Raw genomic sequence first — 12,131 nt, forward strand, 5'->3', positions numbered from 1 at the left:
ATGTAAGGCAGCTCCCGGTCGCACAAAGCCTGGAAACTTTGGCAAATGCTTTTGCGTGATCTTGCGGCCTCCCAAAAAAAAACCACAGCAGGAAAGCACACTTCAGCCTTGTGTGCTTTTGAGAGGCTCCAGAGGTTGCACAAGAGTATTGTCCTCTCCTACAACAAGAGTGGGTTCCTACCGGTTTGGATTGGTTCGGCCGAACGGGTAGTAACTTGGCGGTCTGGGTCGCTGGAACCAGCAGCAACCCAGGCCTGCCACTCCCCCGAACCGGTTCTCCTACGGCGCCGCCATCTTGATTTTTGCCTCTGCGCATACGTAAAACGACTTTCTTTGCAGAAATGTATTTCTTTTTCATTTTTTAGTGTTTTGCACATACACAGACCTTTTTGTGTGTAAAGGCGCACACACACAGAATACGTGTTTGGAATGTGCGTAAGTGAAGCGAAGTGGCACGCCGAACCTGTAATAATGCCGGTAGCAACCCAGCCCTGGTCTGGAGGCTTGACATACCACCAAAAATATCACCAAAAATACCATGGCATGTCATAGCCCTAGTAGCTTCCATAGTTGAGAATGAGATGAACTTACATAGGCCTCTCTGAGCACAGTCCATCTTGGCATGTGAAGTAACTTGGACAGGCTATCTATGATCCTCATTTTTTGCTTTCATTTCACTCTCATCATAAATTCCCCTTTCACACCCACAAATGCCTTCTACTATGGATTTTGAGATGACTCCTTTCTCCAGAGGTTTGCCAAGGAAAGGTTACATTATTATCATTGACATGGCTTCCTGGTGAGCAGCATTCCCTCTGTAGCCCAGATGTCACACGAGGCTGGTATCTCTGCCCCTGAACATTTCCTCCCTGAAAGAGTGCAGCAAGGGATGGGAGGACACGCTTTTGCAGGTGTGGTAGTTTGAGAGCCCAACACACCCACCCACACCCACCATGCGTTTCCTTTCTTAGGATGGTATCTTGCAGCTGGGCAGGAAGGAAAGAGGTATCTGATCTGCTTTTTGAAACTTTTCTACCACAGAGAAAACCTCTACCCAAAGAAAACTTTCTTCCAACCATTCTATCTTGTTGGCTCGTAATCTGGAGACATTTCTGCAATGGTTGGTCCTTTTACAGGACACAACTCACTGCCTCTGTCCAAGAAGGATTGCAAATCCCATATTGCACTTTAATGCAATAGTTTGTTTGTTATTATAGGAGCTTGGACTGTTTCGGAATAATCCAATTATTTTTCTATGTGTGTGTCTCTGAGACGAATCATGGCAATTTGGTGGGGGGTAATATTTTCTTTCTTCCACTTTTCTCATATGCTATTCTATTCCACAGAAACCCAAATTTAAGCATCCACTTGCATGGAAATCCTCTTTGGAGCTGGATATAGCTACACCTGTCTCCTAAAACTATATGTATTGGCTTTGATGTTCTCATTCATGTTCATCCTATCAGAATAGAATCCTGAGTTTCAGAGATATTTTAAGGATCAATTATTTATTTATTTTTATCTTGCCTTTATTATTATTTTTTATTTTTTAAATAAAATACTTTTATTATTTTTACATACATAATAGCTCAAGGTGGTTAACATATCTAACGCACCTTTCTCCGATTGCTCACATAACCACCTGCAGGGTGGGTAGGGCTAAGTGCCCCAAGGCCACCCAGCTGGCTTTCATGGCTAGGGCGAGACATGAACTCAGGGTCTTCCTAGGAGCAAAATCCACTTACCTTTGCTACCTTCGCTCACACGCGCCACCTCCATGCATGCGCAGGACCCTCCACGCATGCGCAGAGTGCATCTGCAAAGGTAAGGGAACAGTGAGGGGGTAGGAATCAGCTGTGCCACATGATTTAATGATGCAGCTCAATGGAACTGCATCTACATGGAGGGAAGTATGTAGTGGAGTACCCCAAGGCTCTGTTTTAGGCCCAGTACTCTTCAACATCTTCATCAATGATTTGGAGGAGGGAACAAATGGGGAACTCATCAAATTTGCAGATGACACCAAGCTGGCAGGAATAGCCAACACTCCAGAAGACAGGCTTAAGACACAGAAGGATCTTGACAAACTTGAACATTGGGCACTATCTAATAAAATGAAATTCAATGGTGAAAAGAGTAAGGTTCTACATTTAGGCAAGAAAAATGAAATATACAGGTGCAGTATAGGTGGTACCTTGCTCAATAGTAGTAACTATGAGAGGGATCTTGGAGTCCTAGTGGACAACCATTTAAATATGAGCCAGCAGTGTGCAGCAGCTGCCAAAAAAGCCAACACAGTTTTGGCTACATACCGTAAACAGAGGGATAGAATCAAGATCATGTGAAGGGTTAATACCACTTAATAATGCCTTGGTAAGGCCACACTTGGAATACTGCATTCAGTTTTGGTCGCCACAATGTAGAAAAGATGTGGAGACTCTAGAAAGAGTGCAGAGAAGAGCAACAAAGATGATTAGGGGACTGGAGACTAAAACATAAGAAGAATGGTTGCAGGAACTGGGTATGTCTAGTTTAATGAAAAGAAGGACTAGGGGAGACATGATAGCAGTGTTCCAATATCTCAGAGGTTGCCAGAAAAAAGAGGGAGTCAAACTGTTCTCCAAGGCACCTGAGGGTAGAATAAGAAGCAATGGGTGGAAACTAATCAAGGAGAGAAGCAACTTAGAACTGAGGAGAAATTTCCTGACAGAATAATTAATCAATGAAACAGCTTGTCTCCAGAAGTTGTGAATGTCCCAACACTGGAAGTCTTTAAGAAGATGTTGGATAGCCATTTGTCTGAAATGGTATAGGGTTTCCTGCCTAGGCAGGGGGTTGGACTAGAAGACCTCCAAGGTCCCTTCCAACTCTGCTATTGTATTGTATTTAGATTAATATAAATCACGCGTCACAGCTGATCGTCGGGAAAATATTTTTTTTGCTACCGGTTCGAATGAACGGGTAGGATTTTTACTACTGGTTCAGGTGAACCGGTTCGATCTGGTAGCATTTCACCCCTAGGTCTTCTCCTTTCTAGTCTGGTGCCTTAACTGCTAGACCAAACTGGCTCTTTATTCAAAGTTTTCCTTTTGACTGTTTTATTGCAAATTTTCATTATTTATTATTTTAATGTTAATTATTTTAATTTTTATTGTAAAATTAAACACAAGCAGACAAAATCCAAAATACTAAACTCAGGGAAAGGAAATTTTTCAAAAAGAAATGAAGCACAGGATAGATTTTAATAAAGAAATAAATTCAAGGAGCAATTCTAGTGGTTCTTTTCTCTCTTTGGCATGGAGAAGGCTACTTCAGGGTTAATCTGCTTTATGTTAAATTTCCTGCTACAGGAAGTACAAACAGCTGTCCTCACCTAAAACATTTTTCACTTCCCTTCTCTTCGGTTTTGCACAGAATCGTCTTCCCCTTTATGACGACGCCCTCTCCCTCCGGCATCCAACTGCTCCCTTGCTCAAGCGAAGCTCCATCCTCCGGTAAGGAAGGCTGAGGGTCAGCGCCTCGGCAGTGGGATATGATTAGCCCTAGAACAGCAGAGCCTTTTCTGTAATGACCCCTTGTGGGAAAAGCCAGGCTTGTGTGGACACTGGGTCCAATGTTAAGGAGGGAGTGAAAGTCCTTCTAATAAGACTGATGCATACTTGGGTATGTCATATTTTGTATGGGTTGATTTAATAATTGTGCTTGTATTGTTGTTTTGCCTTGTAAATGTTTGTGTTGAGTTTTAAGTCATCTTGGAAGTATGGAGGATGGTCGTACCTTTTACTGGTGTGAGTAAATAGAGTAAATAAATACAAAACTAACAACAATCATTGTAATCAGGAAAGAAACTGTACATGATTGAAGAGTAATGAAAGTCTTTATGGCCTCATCTCCCAATTATCAGCATCAGGCCTGGGCATCTCAGAAAGGCATATATGGAAAATGTTCAGCTGGGCAGGAAAAGAATTGGTTGTACCATTGTACATCACAAAGCATATCTCTTTCTAATTCTTCAATTGAGACAAATTTCACTATGCTGAAATCCTGATAAGTGGTATTTCATTTTTTCTGATCTAGGAGCATCTCAGTGCCTGCTGATCCAACACCAGCACCCCTTCCCGAACAGCCAAGAAAACCCGTCAAGAACATGGGTGACACTTATGCTGTTGTGAACAAATTCCGGCGAAATGGAGCAGGAGCTTCTCCTGCTTCTCCTGCCAGTGAGGACAAGCCCATCGGAGAGGCACAGCATTACACTGCTGTGAAGCCACACAACAGCACCGTGGCTGACTTTCCATCAATAGACCCCAGTGCCTTTGCAGGAGTACAAGCCAGTCACTCTCTGCCTGGAAGTCCTGTACACAAGGCATCACCGAATACAGCTTGTGAAAATCCCCATCTTAGTTCATCTCTGACAGGTGATGTGCGAGAATAACTGTGGAAACATAAATGCAGAAATGTAAATTTTAGATTGTGTTTATTAGCTAAGCTAAAGAATTCATACTTTTACATATGATTATATGTAGATAGTTTAATTAAAGCATTTTTTTTTTACTAAAGCACAATCCATATTACAAATTCAGCTGTAAACCACTGTTTATAAATCATGATGCTGGGGTTCATATAGCGTGCTAGGAGCTAAATTATTTGGGCTTACAGCAGTATTTTAACTTGGCCAATATAGAGTCTGTGACTTTGGCTAAGGGTTTTGTGTGCAATGCATGTCTGCTTGCGTGCCCATGCACATATTGCCATAAGCAATAGCAAAATACATGTAATATTGGTAATAATAGGCATAATTTAAAAGTACAAAGCAAAGAGAAAAGAATTAAAAATGCTTAGAAACCATATGATTAACAAAATAGTTCCAGAAAATTTGATCTGATTAATCAAAATTCTCTTTTATCTCTTTGCCCTAAACCAATTAATACAAATGTTGACCAAAAGGTGCATCTCCTCCGTCCATTGATGTAATTCAGGTGTGTTCCAAATATTATCCATTAATGACTTTGGTTCCACATAATCCTCCCTCACCTGAATGAAGAATCCACAATTGTTGATGGCTTGATCAATTTTAATTACTGTGTATATAGCCAAAAAACATGTAATGTTGACAAGTAATAATAACTTAAAGTCATACTGACAATCCTTTTACCTCTAAGGCTCAGTTGTGGCAATAATGAAACAAGTCCAAATCACATGAATTAATGTTCCAATAATGAATACAGACATTTAGGGCTATTGTCTTATGTGAACCTAGCTCTTGTGATAAGGAAACTATTCTTTATGGGTCGGCATATAATTTTAACCCAAATAAATCATGGATTGCACGATGTACCACAGCTAAACAGGCCATGTTAACTTTTTGTGTCAAATTAACTTTAGTATTTATGTAGCAATCAAAACTCATCATAAACGTTATCCTTATATCAACGTTGTAAAAGCTATCACATTTTACTGAAGATACAAAATATAGGCGTGCTAAAAGATTGCTATCTGATCTGAAGCCATTGTAAATGGAATCCTGAAAATGCTTACCTTGAACTCTTTGTATATTTACCTTTGTGTAAGCATATGTGAACGGTTTGTCAGTTAATAGCTGAAGAGGTTTTTTAACTGGGTTTGCATTTGTACAAAGCCATAATGAGGTGTGTTTAATTTTTGACTTAATCTGACGTGGAAACCCAGCCATTAGGTAGCAATATATGGATTATGGGATATCAAGGTCTGAACAAGTCCGTTAGGCCTTCTACAACTAACCAAGCAACAATGGATGTGTGAACATTATCAGAAATAGGCCCCAAACTATATTACATTTTCTTACTTGATTGTGCCAAATTTCAAAACTCACTGAGAATTACAAAATGCAAGTTTAAGGAAAGAATATCTTTGTTATTCTGAAAATGGATAAAATGTCAGATTTTGGCTTTTCTGTCCATTTACAACATTTAGCAGAAAATGCCAATGGGAGTCTAGTATTATTGGGTATAAATTTTGCTTTTAGCCAATTAAAATAAATTATGAAATGACCTAGATCTCATTGTTTATTAAGAACTCAGTATAACTGCAAAGTTTTTTGACAAACTGGAATTAAATAGATGAAAACCTTGGGATGGTTGGATTGAGGTTTTCTGGGTTCTTTATTCTTATAATCTGAAGAAAAATACCCTCCTTCCCCAATATCTCTTTTTCAGGAGAGTCCAGTTCTGGAGTCACCTCCTCTCCATCTCATACAAACGGACTTGGAAAAACTCTTCTCAGGAATCTGATGCCCCCAGTAAGTAGACTGATCTTTTTTTGTTTCCCAAGCCCTACCCATAGATGCCATAATATATGCATCCCATTTATTAGTTTTTTAAATAACTTTTTCACTTCAGCCTTCACCTTTCACCGTTATTCTGCCTATTTTGTAAGGATGTCCTATTTCTGCTTTTCAGTGAATATTTATTTATATATTGCCTGAAAAAGATACAATAGTTCTTTTTTTATGAAAAAGGGAACTTTTTCATCAGCCTCTTGCAAGTAATCATTATTGCTCCATTAAAAACTAAACCAGAAATCTAAGATGTTGATCATGTTGTATGACTCCTAAGCAACCTTTTGAAAAATGTGGGCAGTGACCAAGGAAATTCATGCTTAGCTTTGGCCCAATTCACGTTGAGCCAAAGAAATGAAAGTAAATTTCTCTTTCCTCTTGAGTATCGTATTATCTGTTGTTGGCATATATATCATGTGTCACTTGGTTAGTAAATTAATCCACTTCCTAGGTTTGCACAATGCATTGAACCCTAAACTCAACAAAAGAGTTTTCATTTGTACAAACCCCTAATGAGGATTTAGCATGTTTTGGGAGTGAAGCTAGTGAGCAGACTGTGTAAACACAACTGCTATGTAGGTAGCAGGGATGTTTGAGGAACATGCAGAATATTGGATGCAACATCCAGCTGAATGAGCTTCAGCTTTGTAATTCACAGATATTATAGGACTCACTTCTTCTTGGGACAAAATGAAAAGTTCTTTTTATTCAATTTTATTTTTTCACCTTCTGCTTCTTAGGCTTTTATCTCCTCGTCCGGAAAGAAAGGTAAGAACAAATGGGCTTATATAGGATTCACCTTCTATCTGGAAGTGAGCAACAACAGGCCATCTTAGGGTTGTTGCCAAGGAAACCACAAAGAGAGAACCATAGAGGCAAGCTCAAAAAAGTATATTCATTTATCAAATTTATATAAGAGAAGCTCAGAGTCTATTGAATATAAAGCTTCATTTTGCCTAACTTTACATTAGAAGATAATTGCCTTCTATTTATTAGAATGTTATGCTGCCCTTTATTACTTGATAAATAACTCAAAGCTGTGGACGTACCTAATACTCATTCCTCCTCCTGTTTTCCTTCCAATAACTCTGAGAGGTGGGATGGTCTGAGAGGGAGTGACTAGCCCAGTTACCTAGCTGGCTTTTTGTCTAAGGTGGGACTAGAACTCACACTCTTCTAGTTTCTCTCCTGATTCCTTAACCACCACACCAAACAAACAGGCTCTCTATAGTATATATCTTTTCCAACTAACTCACTTCAGGCATCCTTGGTGCTCTCTGAGCTTGGTTGTGTGTGTGTAGATATTTCATTATCCATTAGTGCACTGACAATGTTACCCAGTGCTAGGATCCTGCTGGTTTAACAACCGCTTCAGTGATCGCATGTTTCAGTGATCACATGTTTTGTAAAACTGTGCGCGCATGTGCAGTTTTACAAAAACTTACTTTTCACATTTCTTCTTGGGGAGTAAAATGGCTGAGGCGCGGCAATTCACTCTGCTGCGCTAATCAGCTGAGAAGATATAGGTAAGTAAAGCACAAGGACAGGCAGGCATGCCAACCTAATCATCGGAGTGAACCGGTTCGCTCTCAGCTGATCGTCAGACTTACTGGTTGCCCGAACCGGTCCGAACCGGCTGAATCCCATCCCTAATGTTACCTAGTTTGGGTAATGAAACATCTACAAGAAAACAACCAAAGAGCACCAAGGACTCCTCATTTCAACCCTGAGCTACAACTATTCTCCTTTATTGGTAAGTCACTTCAGTGATGGCCTTTGCTGTGATTCAAAGATGGGGAAACTTCAAAGATGTGGACTTTCAGGTATTGCTGAGCCAACTCTCACACTCCTTTGCCATGAAGCGAGTTGTAAATCAACATCTCAAAGCCATAAGTTACCCCCCCCCTTTGATATATAGCACCCATCTACATAAATGATCTCTACTGAGGCATCAGAGAGTTCTTACTCTTCAGAATAGATCAGTAGAACTAGGCTGTCCTTGCACAGGTAGTCCTCAATGTACGACCACAATTGAGCCCAAAATTTATTTTGCTAAGAAATCTTAAGTTAGTTTTGCCCCATTTTATGACTTTTCTTGCCACATTTGTTAAGGGAATCCCTGCTGTTCTTAAGTTAGTAACAAGGTTGTTAAGTGAATCTGGCTTCCCCATTGCCTTGCTGATCAGAAAGTTGCAAAAGACGATCATATGACCCCCGGGTACTGCAACCGTCATAAATGTGAGCCAGTTGTTAAGCATCTGAATATAAATCACATGACCATGGGGATGCTGCAACAGTCATAAGTGTGAGAAATGCTCATAAGTCACTTTTTTCAGTAGCGTTGTAACTTTGAACAGTCCCTGAATGAACTGTTGTAAGTCGAGGACTACTTGTATTATCACATTTGTGTATCACTTTAAAATTGGACAGCTTTACATCTCCCAATAATGACAGGTACTCTGGATGACCTTAAAATAGGAGTGTGCAAAACATTTTGTTTTGAAACATTTGGAGTACAAATGTGATGCAGCTAATATAGCCCACAGCCAGTTGCACTGCTTCATTTTTAACTATTCTAGTTTTGGCCAAGGCATCACAGTACCAAAAGACTTTAAAGTTTTCCCTTCCTTTTTTTAACACCCCTTTTAAAAGAGATGACACTTTTGAATCAGGCTTGGAAGTGAGGTTCTTTTTAGCTTTCTAGCTCTAGCAGAATATTTCCTTAACTCATTTCTTGTACTAGATTGGCAAGTGTCAGAAAATCACTTTTGTTCCTGAACAGTACCATCATTGTCTCGGACTGTCCCTATGCAAACCTATGAGGATGTGGCCGACCCCGCACTCAGGACTTGCCCAAATACTGCAGGGTCTTCTGCCATGGGTGAGTAAGGAGATCTTTAGTTCATTGTGATGCTAACATTCCAGGAGGGGGAAGAATTTTTTGGTATCTAAAACTGAATACACATAGTTTTTAATTGTAACTAAAGTCAATTAAACAGCAATTTTCAGCTTCAACAGTGAACTTTTAATGTTTTTCTGCTAAAGGAGAAAATATTGTCATGCCTCAATAAGCAGCAGCTTTAATTAGTGAAATGCCCACTTGGTTGTGTAAGAAAATTAGTGAGCACTTAGTTTTCACTATTCGTGCTGCTGGTTCCTTCAGAACAGCTAACAAACTGCACAGTTATCAAAGATGAACTCATATTCATTGTCTCAACAACTTTAACTCAGAAGGTGTCATTTCACTCCCCCAAAATAACCATTAAAAAACCTACTTTATGAATAGCTTTTGTTTACTGAATTAACATTGAGAATAGTAGGGGATTCTAGTAATTTCATATCCATTTGAATTATCTTGATCTAGCGACTCAAGTACCCATTTGTTTTTAGCTGTCCTTAACTGAATTTAAGAAATGTCAAGGATGCTTCAGTATAGGACAAAAAAGAGAGAGGAGAGACCGTTTGTGTCCCAAATTCTGTATCTAAGTTGGTTGTACAGCACCTAGGTGTAATTTGAAGCATGTGAAAGTATTGACAGAACACCTGTTGACAATCTCTTGGAACAACTAACTTTTTCCCCCCTGGGGTTATGTGGTTTCCCTCCATGGCTGCATTTGGTTTAAGGTGTGACCAAGAAGAGCTGCAGTTTCCAAAAAAGCATTTGGTCCTCCCAACTTCAGCTTCCTTGACTTCTGGCCTCTTTGTCACTGATGTGATCAGGGCATCGTGTGGATCCTAATGATAAATCAAGAGAGACTGAGCAAATAAACACCAATCCTTCTCCATGTTCCATTTATTTCTAAACAAAGTCAGCTATGCTGTTTCGTGCTATGAAGTGTTTTTCAAATTGTGCAAGTTTAAGAATTTATCTCCCAGAATTCCCCAGCCAGCATTTGAAGGAACAGCTAGGGGTAGCTATGGAGGTATCTCCTTAAAACGGGGCTGCTTTGGACCAGTTTTGCAATAGGTAAATTTCACAAACATGAACTCCCCTCATTACAGTGAAATTCTCGGTTCCACCACAAAACCGCGGTAGACGAAAGCACGTACGTGACGTCATCACAGTGTGACGAAAACAGCACGCTGTGAGCGGTAAACTTAAAATTAACGCGTAAATCTAAACCTAACCCCCCCAAACCTAACCCTAACCCTTAACCTAACCCTAAACCTAACCCTTAACCTAACGCTAACCCTTAACCTAACCCTAAACCTAACCCTAACGCTTAACGTAACCCTAAACCTAACCCTAACCCTTAACCTAACCCTAACCCTAAACCTAACCCTTACCTTTATGTGAATCGGCTTGCTTTAAAAGCGCTTTTTAAAGCGCCATTTTTTCTCCACGGTCGTATTTGTTGCGCTGCTGATGACGTCACGTACGCGCTTTAATCGGGCGCGCTTTAGTGGACCGCGGTTTTGTCGTGCCACGAAATTCTCACCACACAGATCCTAAGAATGCACCCATTCAAAAGAAATGTCTAAAGTCATGTGCAAATACGTCATTGATGTATATTAGTCTGAAAAAGTTCACATAGCCATTTCTGGAGCATGAGTCATTCAGTCTTAATGTGGAAAAGATTAAGACAATCCAGAATCTTCTTGAGAATGACTTAAGAAACAAAACCACTCCAAAAACACCACATACGATTGTCTAGGAAGTGGCAGAGAATCCCAAAACAATAGCCAGGAATCTGCAGGCCCTTCTCACTTTTATTAAAGTCAGTGTTCATAATTTTACCACCAGAAAAGCACCGGATAAAAATGTGATTCTTGGGAATGTAGTGAGGAAGAAACCATTGCTTACTAATAAAAACATTGATACTTGTCTCAAGTTTACCCAAAAGCCACTGTAGTTTGATCCTCCACATTTCTGGAGGAATATTCTAGGCAAGATGAGCCAACAGCACAACTTTTCAGGCTGCACGGTCTTCATTATCTTTGATAGAAACAAAACACCACAACGCACAATAAAAACATACCAATTGCCCAGCAGGGAGCTGGTAGTGTCATAGTTTGGGAATACTTTGTTTTCTCAGGACCTTAACACTTCCATCACTTCTACACCGTATCAAAGAATTCTACAGGACTTAATCCCCATGGAAATGTGGCATGACCTGAATCACACAGTTTATGCTAAAAACCTGTTATTTAACTGAAATAGTTCCCCATAGAAGAATGCCCCAAAATTCCAGTACAGTGATACCAGAGAACAGTTACCAGTTAAAGGAAGCACTTCGCTGTGGTCACTATAGCTAAAAAGTGGTGCTAGTTACTGTATTTGTCAGTTTTTCACAGTGGCACATTGCATATTCGATGACTTTGTTTATGGAGAAATAAAACACTAAACTAGTGTTACCTGTTCATTAGTTAAGAGTCCTCCTATATGTCAATAGTACTAATGTGAAACTCTCACATTCAACAACAAAGAGATGCAACTATTCAGAAAATTTGAAAGAGGGCAAAGACTTCTGTCAGTATCTTGGTTAGGCTGTTCAGTCCTTTGGATTTAAAGGAGAAAAGAGGTTTTGGTGCATATATTCAAATAGCACTTTCAGTAACCCTTTTAAAAAGTTGCATCTTTTCCTGCATTGCTGGCTTTCAATTCTAGGAAAGAGACAGCTGCTTTAATGAGACCCTGACAAGTGCTCTTTGAATCCCCCCCCTACTATACAGGACTTGTGTCTTGTATTTCCTGCAACAAACTGATAAAATGAGAATTAAAATCAAATGGCATACACTATGTACCTTAGGCTGAGCTACATAAGATGGGCAAAATCCTGGGGGAGGGGTGGGAAACGGCCAATATGGTGTCCAA

The 12,131-nt window shown here is 39.9% G+C and overlaps 1 protein-coding gene across 1 annotated transcript in view; it reads left to right on the forward strand.

Moving 5' to 3' along the window:
• PTPN18 (protein tyrosine phosphatase non-receptor type 18) overlaps positions 1-12,131 on the forward strand; it is a 50,554-nt gene that overhangs the window by 36,089 nt on the left and 2,334 nt on the right. The window contains exons 12-16 of the mRNA XM_087710716.1: positions 3,415-3,494; positions 4,078-4,418; positions 6,195-6,277; positions 7,057-7,084; positions 9,099-9,197. Of these exons, the coding sequence (XP_087566842.1) occupies positions 3,415-3,494; positions 4,078-4,418; positions 6,195-6,277; positions 7,057-7,084; positions 9,099-9,197 (631 nt within the window). The remainder of the gene's footprint in view (positions 1-3,414; positions 3,495-4,077; positions 4,419-6,194; positions 6,278-7,056; positions 7,085-9,098; positions 9,198-12,131) is intronic.

This window comes from Thamnophis sirtalis, unplaced genomic scaffold (genome assembly GCF_051295495.1).
Source record: "Thamnophis sirtalis isolate CommonGarterSnake01/CBP01778 unplaced genomic scaffold, rThaSir2_p1.2 scaffold_3, whole genome shotgun sequence".
Taxonomy (NCBI): domain Eukaryota; kingdom Metazoa; phylum Chordata; class Lepidosauria; order Squamata; family Natricidae; genus Thamnophis; species Thamnophis sirtalis.